Below are 15356 nucleotides of genomic sequence, written 5' to 3' on the forward strand. Positions count from 1 at the left end.
TTTACACGAATACACTTTGCAAAGTTAAAATATTTTTGGACAATTCTTCGTTGCTTGTTATGATTTTTCCCTAATTGGCTAAAGTCAAGGGCTCTTGAGATATAGATAGTGTACACCCATAATTAAACACCCTGTGTATAAAATAAACCAACATTAAACATGGCACCGTTAGTAAATAGTCCCTCCTCCCCTGCTCGGAAAGGACAATTTCTACGCCCCTGATAGGAGTTTTTCGGTTATGTGCAGGAAATGATCGACTGGATGTCGTACCTCTCGGTGGTCTCCGTTTTGTTCTTCGTCAAGTTTTTCGCGATGGGCCCCGGCTCGATTCCCTGGATGATCACTGCCGAATTGTTTTCACAAGGCCCCCGCCCCGCTGCCATGTCCATTGCCGTACTGGTCAACTGGATGGCCAACTTTTTGGTGGGAATCGTTTTCCCTAGTATGAAGGTATGTACATATACGAATTTCTCTACTTTTATTAAGATATTTAAAAATATATGATGTTTTATTCCCTAGACTGCCCTCGAAAACTATACGTTCCTGCCATTTAGCGTGTTCCTAGCCTTATTTTGGATATTTACGTATAAGAAAGTGCCAGAGACCAAGAACAAAACCTTCGAAGAAATACTGGCCTTGTTCAGGCACGGAAACGGAAGGTAAGTACGCGGTTTTGGTGTTTGCAATACATCAGTCAGCACATTGCCTATTGCCTATCACCTTTTCATGTATCAATCATTGTTTGAAAATTGTGGTTTTCTGACATAGCGGCAGAGCTAACGCAAATATTTGTTTATTTAAAAAGTTTTGTAGCATTTGCAAAGCTACAGCCAGTGACATCACTGCTCGATGACAATTAGGAAGTTTCCTTAGAAATATCGTGTATTTTCTACATTACTTAACATTAGTTGTGTAAGTCATGTCACGATGTCAGTGGCTCAGACACGAACTTAATAAATATACCTGGACTGCCAATTCAATGAAATGTAAATGACCACTATTAGGGGGCCGCCATTTTGCGTGGTTGAGTCTTTTCGATGTTGGCCACTCTGACAAAGTTCAGTTATGCCAATTGTAGGGAAACAAGACAATTAAAGTTCTGAGAGGTTATGTTTACAAATACAAAATAGAATGTTAAATTTAGTTAAAAATTCAAGATATCTTATGGTTGCTCTAGTAAGAAAAAAAAAATTCTTTTTTTTATTAAAATTGTTACTTGTATTTTTATTTAGCCAATTCAGTGAGAGATTTAAAGCGGACTGTATTTTTGTGAATAAAAGTAAATGTGGAAAGGTCGAAAAAACAGCCTTTAAAGATCCTTAAGCCTTAAGGTGTCTGTATCCGGCTTCAGCAGGCCTGCTCTGGACTTCTTGGGTCTTCTAATTCGGGTTTAGCACTAAGAGTGGTTGCGGGTTTGATAAGTAAATCACGATATGTGATTCGGTAAGATTAACGCCCGTATGCACCGTATATACTTAATCTGGATTATGGGTTTAAGCTCGCTTAGTTCGAAAATTTGTGATGCACCGTATGAAAAGAATCGTTTAAGCTTTCGATTACAAGATCCATGGAAGAGGAAGGTTTTGTGGCATACCGCATGTCCTTTTAGTTTACTGTCTACCCATATCACTTTTATAAAATAGATTTAGAAGATGAACTGTTTGTGGATGATAATCAAGAAATGCGAGAAAAGTTTTCCCCGACAAAATTATGAAAGAAGTGAATATTTCGACAGCCTGGGCAATTTTTCATTTTTTCGCCGATTTCGCTTAACTAAACAGACTGTTTTAAACTTTCTAAGTAAAATTAAAGATCAGATTGAGTACAACAATAACCTGTAAGTTGTTTAGCGAAAAAAAATTTGTCGCAGAAATGCTTCAAAGTGTTCAATTTATTTCTCTTGTAGCAACAATAGTTTAACACCAATAAATCAGTTGCTAGCAACATTACGATTGTATTCTTGTGGCAACCATTAAACGGTAATATCAGATTTTACTGGATGTCATGAAACAAAAGTTTCAAGGATTTTCAGGAGGGTTACAAGAGCAATTTACCTCACAAGGCCACATCACATGAGAATGCCACAAAATGATCATGAAAAGTTAAGAATTTCAACAGACTATTATAATATTTCCAGGTTTCCTAAGGCGATTGGTTGTGTCGATGGTACTTACATTAGAATTCAGTCGCCTGGTAAGGAGTGCCTTTTATTAAACTTCATCCATTTTAATACCTTTATAGTCTCGAAATGATAATAAATCATGATTTTAGGAGGAGATGATGCCGAGGTATTCAGGAATAGAAAGGGATATTTTTCTATTAACGCCCAGGTTGTTGGGGATTCACAGCTAAAAATTCAAGATATTGTGGCAAGATGGCCTGGTTCGGCACATGATTTAACTGTTTTCAATAATAGCAGGATACGTGCAAGATTTGAGGGACAAGAATTCCAAGATTCTGTTTTACTAGGCAGGTATAACAGTTACAGAACATCTTTCCATTATATAAATTTAAAATTACTGGTTAATATTACTTTATAATTTCATTTCTAGTACTCTATGTACAACTTGAATTGTTGTAATACATACTTATAATATATTGGTTGATAATTTTAGGTGATAGTGGGTATGCTAACCGCAATTACCTGTTAGTACCCTTGTTAAATCCCTCAAACCGTGCAGAGGAGTTATACAATGAGGCTCATATTAGGACACGCAATACTATAGAAAGATTGTTTGGTGTTGCGATACAAGCCAGAATTAGCCAGTGACATAATAGTGGCCACTGGAATATTGCATAATGTTGCAAAAGAAAACAATGAAGATGAACCACCTCTAGCAGAAAATATAAATGCAGAAGAGCTTAATTATTTAATTGAGCTTGGAAATATTCCTGATGTCATTGAAAGAAGAAACCCAGAAGACCGTGATGCTTTTGACCAACGCAGACATTTAATTGAACATTTTTTCATACATCTTTATAGATAACGACACTGGAATCAATGGGCGATGCGTAAAAGTGCTAACAAGGAAGTTGTTAGCCTTCTCTCTTGTCTCCGTTCAGCACACACTAAAGGAATTTAGAAATTTAAAGGTTATCGTACACGCGCGGATTTGTTGTTGCTAAGACTTAGAAAATATTAATTAAATTGGTTATAATAAAAGGAGAAAATTAAATTAAAATGAAATGGTAGTTTTAATTTGGAGAGAAAAACAAATAAATATTATAAAAATAAATAAAATTAAACTATTTGGATGTTCACAAACTAAATGTGGACGGACCATCATATATTTTATACTAATACCATGAAAATGATGATCTTCATTTAAATTTTTGCTCGTATTTACTTAACAAATTTAGTTAAAAACACTTATTTTCTTTCTATTTTTACTGTTACGACTTTTACTTTTCTTCTATGTACAGAGTTTCTACATTAATAGGTACAACCATCTATAAAAATCAAAATATAGATAATTTTATGAGGGTTTGTAATTAGCAAGGGTTTATATAAAAATAAACAACTCTATATATTATTCTATATTATAAACACAGACAGACAATTCACAATAATTCGGTTTTGAGAAACAGTGAACCAAATACGTTTAAATAAAGATGGTGATACATTATCCACGTATTAAATAAGGAGGAAGCCTGTTGTAGACGATATTTTTCAAGCGCCGTTTACAAATTGCCAAAAACTACGCAATCCGCCTCATGTCAAACGTCAGCGTCGTCAACTTTATTACACAGAAAAAAAAGGGTACTTAAAATGAGAATTAGACACTTTATTTGAGAAAATCTAAGGATTATATATCCGCAAGAAGATAAAAGTTTAATTTAAGAATATTATATTTTCAATTTCAAGATGTTTATAGAATTGGTTTAAGTCGACAAATAACTTATTGTGAAAATATATTGAAATTTCCTTTGAGAATATCATATTCTTGCAAGGAATATTTTTTTCTTTAAAGCGATGAAATTTAATTATTTAATTCAAATTTATTTTTTCTTACATTGAACCATTTTGGTAATTTGTATTGAAATGGTCATATTCTTAATTTAAGTAATTCTACTGTTAACAATAAATCTATGAACATATCGTTTTGACGAATTGCTTCATCAAACCTAAAATATTTAAGACTAGCTACAATGAGTTATAAATTCAACTTAAAGATGTGAAGAATTGCTTTAAACCGCCTAGCAAATTAAAATGAATATTAAATAGTATTAAATTAAAATGTTTATGGCTTGTTATTAATATTTTTTTATTCGATTTAAATAGGTTAAATATTTGAAATGAGTAATATTTACACTCAGTTGAAATAAATTAATAGTTTTATAGTATTTAGTGCTGTGGTATTTATTGGGTTCTTTTTGAATCAAAATAAAAATACCAAAAGGCACATACTTTCTGGTAGTTTTATTTTAATAGCAAAAGAACCCTATAAATTACCACAACACTAAATAACATAAAACTGTCAATTATTATTTCAAATAAGTGTAAGAATTGCTATAACGTATTAAAAATTCAACCGTTTTATATTTTATGATTTAGGTATTGCAATAAATTACTATGTATTTACCTAATTTTTTTTCGGTTAAATTCTGGTAATAAATTAATAGAACAGGTTCTACGCAAACATATGTTTATTATCCAAAAACAAAAACCTACATACATTATATAGGAACAAATATTAATTTAAATAATTGTAACAAAAACAGTTTACTACTACAAAACTTTAACTACAAAAACAATTTACTAGTAAACAAAAAAAAACGCATTCTGTGTATGTTTTTTAAATATAGGTACATATTTATCACAAAGTATAAAGTAGGTACTCATAGAAAATAAAAATGTGAACAAGTTTATTTCCTAAAAACAAATAGGTAAGTATCTACATAAAAACAAATATGTAGGTACCTACGTAACACGTTATAATGTAACAATAGGATTATTTAGAAAACCAAACCAACCACATCTATGCATGTAGCTTTTTTAAACAATCCTACTAAATACTTACAAAAAAATGGTAATAATATTATTATGTAGTACATATTTCAAAAAATAAAACTTTAAGAGAATCTTCTTTTGAATTATGATAAAAAAAATCACTACATACTACAACAAGAAACTGAATGTTTTTAAATTTACTTTTTATATTTTTTTATATGTACATAGACTGAATGGTTCTCATTTCGAATTATCGTTGGTATATTTGAAAAAAAATCATTGATGGCAATTAACTTATATTGAGATGTTCTTTCGATTTTAAAGGCATTGTAATGATTACTGTAATTAATTGTTTTAAAAATAAAACCATAAAAATATACTGTTTTTGAATTACTTTGTTTAATATAGGTATCTTTTATAGAAAAAAACGTTGGTATATCTTCAGAAACGTCAAGTAAAAGCACCTTATTATGATCGTATCTAAAACTATTAATCTCATACCTGCTGGACTTAAAAAACTCTTTAATATTAATAAGTTGCTCGTCAAAATTCGCCAAATATTTGATATCTACATCACTTATAAGTCCTATAGAGATATTATCACAACAACCGCTTTGTTCATTTAACCGATGACATGTTTTCAATTGAATTTTCGTAGCCAAGGAAAAAGGCAGATTTTTTCTACAACGAATACTTTGAGCCACGTTTTTATACTCCTTATGCTTAGCTTCGGTTATTTAATATATTTTTTGTTGGCAACACTGAAAATGTTCAGAGTGACCAACATCAAAAGGACACAACCACTATAAAAATGGCGGTACCAGGCAGTGGTCATTTTTGGGTATCGTGGCCATATACATTAGCGATCTAGGTATATTTATTAAGTTCGTGGGCTCAGAGATAAGAAAACGTTCTTCCCAACAACAGCTTAATAAAACAGCTGATTTAACATATTAACCAAGCTTCTTAGCTTAATTAACATTTCTGTTTCTTTTCATCGTTCCAGGGTTAGTTTTCGAGACAGTAGGTTGTATGGGTGAGTATAGGTACTGCCGCTTTAGATGGTGCATGCCGCAGTAGTTAGATTATATGCGGGGCTGTTAATATTAAGAGAATTAAAATGTGTAAATATACAGCACAAAAAGGCGTTTCTTATTCTAAAATGGCGGACGGGCGCTGCCATTTCGATGTTTGCTACTGTCACGCCATAAGTTTAATTAAAAAGATTTAGCCCGAATTTAAGTGAATGTCGGGGGACTTTTGAGTTATAAGTAGGCTTGAGTTTTCCTAAATTTATAATGCAACAAACGTTTTTTTATAATCACAAGTTTATTACTGGGTTTAGGGACGTTTGTTGCACTAGAAACTATACAAAGTTTTTAAAATTATTTACTATTTTTTCAAGAATCCTGGATTAGTGGAACAAAGGTTTTCTGATAATCAAAAGTTTATTGTGGTGTTTAATGAGATTTGTTGCACTACGAATTTTGCAGTCTTTTAAATTATTTCTAGTGTGATACTCGTTTTTTATAACCAGAAGTTTATTTTGAGATTTAGGGACGTTTGTTGGAAAGACCTTTAAATTATATGAGGAATATACAGGGTGGTCCGGTTTCGATGGCGGAAAATTAAATGACCGACGGAGAACGAAAAAATAATAAGTTTACTATTATAAATAATATTCGAAAAATGATTCGTTAAAAAATTACAGGGTGTCAAAATTCTAATTAAAAAAATCATTTTTTTTTATTTTTCTTAAACCCCTTTAGATATTTTAATGAAATTTGGCACGTTTAGACAGTTAATCAAGACGCATCTTTTTGTGCAAAAATTATTAATTTTATTTACCAGTGGCGTGTGTGCGGGCCGATCTTCATACAATTTTAATTAAAAAAAATGATGCGCCACTGTTTTTTTTTTAATTTCTTTTTTTTATGAAATCCTTGTTTAATTTAAAATAAAAAACATCTCTTTACTTTTTGTCGTACGACACACCGTTTGCGAGTAAAAATGCTGATTTATAAAAACACATAAGATAACACATTTAATTCGTTTAAAAACAATAACAAAATAAAAACAATTAATAATTAAAGAAGTTGTTCAAAATGCAGCCCACCGACCTCAATACATTTTCTACACCGAGTTATTAAGGAGTTTATTGCAGCCAGTACCACAAAATTTTGATTTTGCATGTCATTACATGCTTCCTGAATTCTTAAGATTAATTCCTCTCTGTTAAATATGGGATTAGCGTAAACTTTATCCTTAATGTTTCCCCAAACGTAAAAATCTAGTGGATTAAGATCCGGTGACCTGGGTGGCCAGGGTATTGGTCCAATACCATTTTGATCATTAAGATCATTCCTCCCTAGCCGGCCAATCCACCTTCGAGGGTAATTATTATTAAGCCAGTTTCTTACACCTATTCCAAAATGTGGGGGAGCTCCATCCAGTTGTATCCAACTTTCATGTCTCAAATTAATGGGTAAATCCTCAATGTAGTCCGGCAGACTATTATTTAAAAACTCCAGATATAGTTGTGAGTTTAGCCTTGGAGGTAGGAAATGCGGACCACAAACATTATCACGAATAACGCCCAACCAAACATTAACGGAAAATTCATTTTGAAACGATCTTGGCCGAATTGCATGAGGATTCTGTTGTGCCCAAACATGAATGTTATGAAAATTTATCACTCCGCGTCTTGTAAAACAAGACTCATCCGTCCAAAGTATCTTGTGTAAAAAGTCGGGATTTTCCTCTGTTGAGTTTAAAAGCCAGTGACAAAATCTTACTCTCTTTTCAGCATCACCAGGGTGTAAACCGTGAACAGGCTGTAGTTGATATGCATGCCTGTGGTCAGCGTGTAAGGTTCGCAATATTTGAGATTTAGGAATTTGTAGTTGTTGAGCTGCCTTGCGAGAGCTCAGCCTTGGATTATTATCAAAAGTGCGCAGTACACGATTTTCATTATTATTTCTCTGGTTTCGGTATTGTTCATTATTACCACGTAGACCAAAGTTCCTAAAATTTTGATGTATTCTAATGAACACGCGAGCATCTGGAATTCTTCTATTTGGATACCGTCTTCGATATTCACGAACTGCCGCTTCCGCATTTCCATCACAAAATCCATAACAGAAATGAATATCAGCGTATTTATTACTTGAAAAACGCATTTTTCACAATACTTTTAACAACACTGTTAACAATAGCAAAATTAATAATTTAACCAAAGCAATAATTTGACGTAGTATTTTCATATTTTTTATTTAATAAAAAAAAATCAGCATTTATAAAAATTTATTTTTTTACTCGCAAACAGTGTGTCGTACGACAAAAAGTAAAGAGATGTTTTTTATTTTAAATTAAACAAGGATTTCATAAAAAAAAAGAAATTTAAAAAAAACCAATGGCGCATCATTTTTTTAATTAAAATTGTATGAAGATCGGCCCGCACACACGCCACTGGTGAATAAAATTAATAATTTTTGCACAAAAAGATGCGTCTTGATTAACTGTCTAAACGTGCCAAATTTCATTAAAATATCTAAAGGGGTTTAAGAAAAATAAAAAAAAATTGATTTTTTTAATTAGAATTTTGACACCCTGTAATTTTTTAACGAATCATTTTTCGAATATTATTTATAATAGCAAACTTATTATTTTTTCGTTCTCCGTCGGCCATTTAATTTTCCGCCATCGAAACCGGACCACCCTGTATATGATTTTGATATTTAAAAAAAAACCTTCTATACTTCCTTCTTTTAATGACCCTAAAACTATAAACACAAACTTTTTGTAGTTCTCTATAAACAATTTACCATGGGATCAACAAGTAAATCAGTTTTATTTAAATTAAAAAAAAAACTAACATTGTCACACTCGTTTATTTTAAAATACTATAGATGTTATATAAAAGGTGATTTTTGACGTAAAATTAATGGCAACTGGTCCCGATTTCCTGAATCTTGAAATGTATCTGTGATGTTCTTCAGTGATTCCCGCCCTACTATAATTAATTCATGTATTCTAGAATCATTAGTTCGAGACTGTTGGAATTACACGTATGACGAATTATACTTACCTATTCTAAAAGAAAACCATATTTCTACTTTTATTTACATAAGATAAGTACTCTTGCAAGTCTTTCAAAAATAATAAATTTATAAATATCTATAAATAATTTCAGAACTTTCAATATGCTGCACGCTTGTCAATCTGACTTTCGGTCTCGTTTTGGTTCGTCTACATCTATTTGTTAAATACAGCTGATGATATAACATTTTTTACATGGTATTAACATTTTAAGTTTTTTAAGTACAATTTTTATTATTATTATTATTTTTTTGTTAATATTTAATATATTTTATTTTGAGAAATGGTCGCGAACGAAACTATTTTAATTATTTCTGTTTTTATCTTTGTTTTGTTCTGTTCTCGAGCTATATAAATTTATTTTGTTTTATTATTATTATTATTATTATTATTATTATTATTATATAATTTATGCTACGGATGGCAAAAAATGTACAGCTCTACTAGACTACAGTAAGGCGTTTGACACGATAAACCAGGAACTTCTCTTTTCAATTTTAAATTTTGTGGACGTCTCGGGGGATGCAGTACTGCTTCAGAAAACTATTTTTCAAACAAGAAGCAGAACTTTCCAATAGATCTTAGTTTTCTGAAACTTTACGTCAGACGGTAATGGGATAAGTTGTAGTGTTTCGCAAGGATCTATACTAGGGCCTTTGCTTTTTAGTATATACAAGGTGTCCATTTAATATCGCGGTGCTCGATTGCGGCTAAACCGTGAAACGTAAAAAACCTTTAATAGTGGGAATGTTAATTGAGTTAGAGGGACCACTTTTTAAAATTAGTTTGGTTGACACAGGGTACACATACTTTTCATAGGCATTACGATAGAAAACAATTAATAGATATTTTATGGAATCAGATCTGTGTTCAATTCTATTTCGAACACTTTTTAGTAAGAAGAAAAAAAGTCAATAGTTGTAATAACCATAATAAAATAATAATAATAGTTAGAGGCAAATAATATTAACCCCTGATGCTATCTCATTTAAAAATAAGATTTTTTTTTTACTTATCAGTCGTGTTAAGTAGATTTGTGTCAAAATGAATTACTCTCAGCGATAATGAGTAAATTATTTACGTTATCAGTGAATGTCTTGAAAAGTGTTTTTTTGCTTCAAGAGTTTCTTAGGAAAAATTTCCTAATAATCGACATCCTGTACAAAAGCAAACTAGAACGAAAACAGTTTTAAATGAAGAAAACCAATTGGTAATCACCATGTCGATTGTTGCAACACTGAAATTTAGTTTGTAGAGAACGAATAAGTAAGAACTTATAAATATCGAAATCATCCGTGAGAAAATATCCCAAGAAAAACAAGTATGATCCCTATCATGCACAGCTACAACAAGACACAAAATAAAACAGCAGATTTTTTTTAAATGTGTGCCCTTCACTAATAAATGTACGTTCCACAGAAATGATCTTGTGAATCTCCATCGAGTTTTTATCAATAATTTTCAGCAATGATGGAACATTAATATTACCTGATTTTGTTATTGTTCCATCCTTTTTGAAAACCGTTTAACAGGAAAAGTTTTTCTAAATTTCTTAAGAGAGAATTTTCTGCGCTTCCCGAATTTGTAAGGCATCAGTTGAAGGGTGCTCAAGCTCACATTTGTGCTGATGAACACACCAATTTGGTAATAGATGGATTGGAAGGCTAGGTTAGCATATTTATTAAGCTTTATACTGGATAGGCCCCACTGAATGGCCTCCTATGTCACTATTGTTCACAAACGGCATATATTCCGCCTTTCAGTTATTATATCCTCATAGGCATGTTATACAAGAAGTAAAACTGACTGATTCTTTAGTTAAGTCATTTTAATTTTTTCCATGTAGTCTGCTCACCTTGTTTGGACTTTTCTGACACACAAAAAATACAGCGTCCATTAAATTTTTGCCTGAGGTACATCTACATCTTGTACATCTACGGCATAAGAAAGTTTCAGCCAGTTTCTTGTAAACTAAAATAAAGCTTAACATGCGACTAGCTTAACATGGCACAAGCTTTATTCTTTGATACTATTTCACAAGGTTATACTAGTAAAAATTCCTTCCTATGTAATGATTAAATAAAATACCGTACTTATGTGCACATACATTAATCGTTCTTCAACCGGTATGGAGAGTTAGGTGCGGTTGTAGTAGTAACGTATACTTTTTTGTTTGAATTATATTTTCTATAAACAGTTAGTTAACATTACCTTTGTAATCTCGATATAAATATAAATTATTTACTATCTTAATGTTGCTATATTTGCATTCATTAAAAACATTGTAGAACATTTGGGAAATGGTGAAGTTGCTCTTGGAATGCTCTTAGATCTTACCAAAGCGTACAATTGTTTGAATAGGGACCTGTTAATAAAAAAATTAGAGAAATGTGGCATAAGGAGAAATGTAATAGAGTGGTTACATTATAACAGAAAACAAATAGTAAAAATATCAAAGGATGGGAAAACAGGTTATTCTAAATGTGTATTTAATGATATATATAGGAATTGCACAAGGCAGCATACTTGGTCCGGTATTATTCATAATATTTATTAATTGAACAAAACAATGTAACATACAAAAGCCTTTGCAAATGGAATTTGGCAATAATGATTTAAATGTAAACGAACATGCCAAGATGTTAGGTTTATATATCAATGAACACCTTAACTGGTCGTACCATATAAACCAGCTAATAAAAAAGTTAAATTCTATTTGTTATGGTATTAGAATAGTTGGAAAATAAATGAATAAAAAATCCTTAAGAATTCTGTACTTCGCTAACGTTGAGTCTATTGTTAAATATAGTATAATTTTTTGGGGAAAAGATAGCGTGTTACAAAATGTTTTTATTGTTCAAAAAAGGTTGATAAGAATTATAAAAAAATGGGTTTTCTTCATAGTTGTAGGTCAGTCTTTAGAGATTTGGGTATTATGACCGTATACGCCTTATATATATTTGAATGTTTAATGTTTCTTTTCAAAAACAAACATCTTTTCCAATCAAAAACGGAGCATAAATATAACACAAGGACATTAAACTTTAGGTATCCAGTTCATAAACTTTCACTAACAGAAAAATCTCCATATTATGCATGTATAAAACTATTTAACTCCCTACCAGAACACATGAAAAGAATAATTGTATCAGTTGGAAAATTTAAGGCTGCAATTAAGGATTTGTTAGTAAAGCTGGAACCCTACTCTTTAAGAGACTATTGTGCTTAATCCTAATGCATGTTTTTGCTGACATTATTTCATTTCATGTAAAGTGTTTATAATTGTTATGTGATTTGAAATAAAGATATTATTATAATTATTATTATTAATGTCTAATATTTTTTACTTCTCCATTATTAGAAATAATCGAATAATAGTAATATACAGAAGTTAAAAATATTAAAGTTAAGTGCCAATTACAAAACTGCTTCAAATCGAAAGTAATTGAATTTAAAATTTAATATGCATAGAGCAACGAACGTTTTTTTTTTTAAATTTTATTTTTTAAACTATAACGTTTTATGACGGGGTTCCTATAAAAAAAACTTACAAAAAAACGTTTGTTACACTACGACCCTTGATCATTTTAAAGTCTAGTTCGGGATGTTTAAAAAAAAAAAACGTAATTTTACAAAACAACATTTGTTGCACTATGAGCCTAAATCCACATTTGTAAGTAATTACGGATACGTGAGGCTGTCAAGCCTATCCGTGATTTTATCCCATCCACTAGAGACGAGCGTATCCGTAAAATCTCGTTATATTTTTACTCGAGTTTTTGGTGTTTATAGTTTTGACCTCCCACAATTGCTTCAACCTATTTTTATACCTCGATTGTAAAGGGATTCTCGGATTGAGATCCTGTATGAGTAGAGGCCATTAAAGTTAAAAGCTAAAGTTAATATATTATCCTCGTTGGCGCAAAGCTCGAAGGTAAAACCCTGGTTCTCCTCCATATGTACTAAGGAACATTGCTGTTCCAAATAATTTTGGTACTATTAAAGAGAATGGTACAAAATAACAACTGGTAAAAAAAAATTGGTAAAAATTTAAAAATAACAATAGAAAACAAATAGCACAACGGACCAAAAATACGGATTGAAGGTCGAATTAGCCAACAGAACACTAATCCGGATTTTTTCCTTCACGTAGGTGCGTGAAATCTTTTGGGTCACTTATTGGCTGCTAGCAATCATGTGGTGCCAAAGGATCAATAATTACGTATCAATGTGGATTCAGGCTCAACCTTAAAAACATTTATGAAATATTGACTTAATTATCACGATCCAGTTAAGATGTCAGTTTGACTTTTAAAGCGTAAAAAAAGAAGGCGTTGAACTTCTTTTATTACTTACATCTAACGACAGTGTTACCAAGATACTCCTATCTTTAAAAGACAATAAATGCTGTATATTAAGACATTTTAAAATATTTATATGCATGTAAGTCCGAATTTTGTGTTTTTGAAAAATATGTTTTATTTGCAGCACCGTAGAGTCACCGGCACAAAAAAATACCACAGAACATAATTCGCCTGATGATTCGTCATCAGTTAACACGGCAGACACCAACTTGTAAATCTAATTAAATCCTGACATATACAAACTAGTTTGTATTGAATTTTATGGCTTTTATGTGATATCAATATACATACATATAAATAGTTTTGTGTTATTTTATGCTTTTTTCTTGCATTTATTTTTATGCCAGTAGGATAAAATAATGAGCATGGTGTATGTGAATGGTAAGCATCTAAAGTGTTTTACATTAGCAATAATTTACTTATAATCTTAATAAAACATTTTTAGGAGTATGTTGAACTGTGTGAATGCCCTTGAGCAGCATCTGCCCGTGACCGAACAAGCCGGGCTCGTTATTTCGGAAGAAAAATGTCATCAACAAGAATCTTGTAAGTTTTCAGTTATAACACCAAAAGCTTATAACCGAAGATAGATGATATGATAACATTCTTGAAAATCCCTATCCTCTGTTATAAGTCTATTCCCAAAACCGAGAATAATTCACTAAACTTCACGGGACTTTCAAACACTTTTCACGCAAAATTTAATCGGAAAAATGACAAAAAAATACACCACAAAACAGATCCGATCCAAGCACTGGTATCGTCAAACCCACTAGACGACAGTTTACTGCGTTCCGCGCTACTCCGAAGCCACACTTACTACGGTTCAATGTCAGGTACAAAAGTATAAGTATGGAAACAAAAATTTCTTTAGTAAAAGCACCCGTTTTTTTGCACAAAAATGGCTTTTACACACAACACACAATCATAAAAAGTTGGTTTTCTTTTTTGTCAGCTTAAGTACCCATAAAATTCTTTAGATTTTCAAAAATTACATTCACTACGGCAACCACGCCTGAAATATTCATAAATGACTGCACGCAGTGTCGCCCCTTCAATGTCTGTTTGAAGGGAATTGGACGTTATGGCACAACAGGGATATTCCATACATATTGAAAAAACCCAATAATATAAAGGGTGTTTTACTAAGCGTGGATCGCGGCTATATCTCGGGAACTGGCAATTTTTGTTGACGTTATTAAAGTGGCTAAGCAAAAATGATTGTTAAGTTCGAAATTTGGCCAATAGGGGCCCTAATTACATGGATAATAATTTAATCTTAATTCTCTCTGAAAAATGTCAGCTTAAGGTACTTTTTTTTAACATAATTAGAAACCTCATTGGCGTACCGACCTTCATAAAGTAAGTGAAGGTAGTGCAAATGTCATTGTTTAAATGGCTCTAACTTTCAAAAGAATTATAAGGATTTTGTTCAGTTTGGGCTTATTTATAAGTGAAATGTAAGTACTTTTAAATAATGCATTCAATACTACGCGAAAATTTGTTCTAAAATTGGTCTAAAAGTGTCATTTGAATTAAAAGAGTTACTTTGATTTCTCCACAAAATTTAAATGGCAAGATATAATTTTGATGGCAGAATCGAAAAGTAGATTAAATTTACTAGAAATAACCTGAAAACCGCAGTCGGATATCTTTTTTACTTTTTGAGTTCTTACCGAAATAACAATTTTTGACGCTTAGTACGCTTTGCCCAAATTTTTTTAATCCAAAAATAGTGTGCTTAAAAATAATAATAATATTAAGCCTTTATTTCCATCAGGCAACTTGCCCAATAACAGGAAACAATTACAAAACAATGAAAATTATAGTTTAAAAAAAACACAAAACAAACCTAGAAAAGTTACAATCTCAAGAATTATCCAACAAATTGACATAACTATTAATATAATAAAAAATTTTAAATCTTTAACAAGATTAAATTA

General features: G+C 31.3%; 2 protein-coding genes across 17 annotated transcripts in view; both read left to right on the forward strand.

Moving 5' to 3' along the window:
• The window catches only part of LOC126744403 (glucose transporter type 1), a 107731-nt gene that overhangs the window by 67487 nt on the left and 24888 nt on the right, over positions 1-15356 (forward strand). For 11 of the 16 annotated variants that reach the window (XM_050451809.1, XM_050451840.1, XM_050451899.1 and 8 more), the window contains 4 exons: positions 226-450; positions 520-659; positions 5958-5987; positions 13538-13714. In XM_050451809.1, the coding sequence (XP_050307766.1) occupies positions 226-450; positions 520-659; positions 5958-5987; positions 13538-13628 (486 nt within the window). In that variant the 3' untranslated portion in view covers positions 13629-13714. Of the gene's footprint in view, positions 1-225; positions 451-519; positions 660-5957; positions 5988-13537; positions 13795-13858; positions 13960-13981; positions 14250-15356 lie in introns of those variants that run through there. The other 5 variants (XM_050451826.1, XM_050451907.1, XM_050451834.1 and 2 more) reach the window with 5 other exon arrangements.
• Positions 1130-3362, forward strand: LOC126744490 (putative nuclease HARBI1). Its single transcript, XM_050451928.1, has 2 exons — positions 1130-2469; positions 2616-3362. Exons 1-2 carry the CDS (start codon positions 2262-2264, stop codon positions 2768-2770), a joined length of 363 nt encoding a protein of 120 aa, XP_050307885.1. The 5' UTR covers positions 1130-2261; the 3' UTR covers positions 2771-3362.

The sequence above is a fragment of the Anthonomus grandis genome, chromosome 1 (assembly GCF_022605725.1).
Source record: "Anthonomus grandis grandis chromosome 1, icAntGran1.3, whole genome shotgun sequence".
NCBI lineage: Eukaryota > Metazoa > Arthropoda > Insecta > Coleoptera > Curculionidae > Anthonomus > Anthonomus grandis.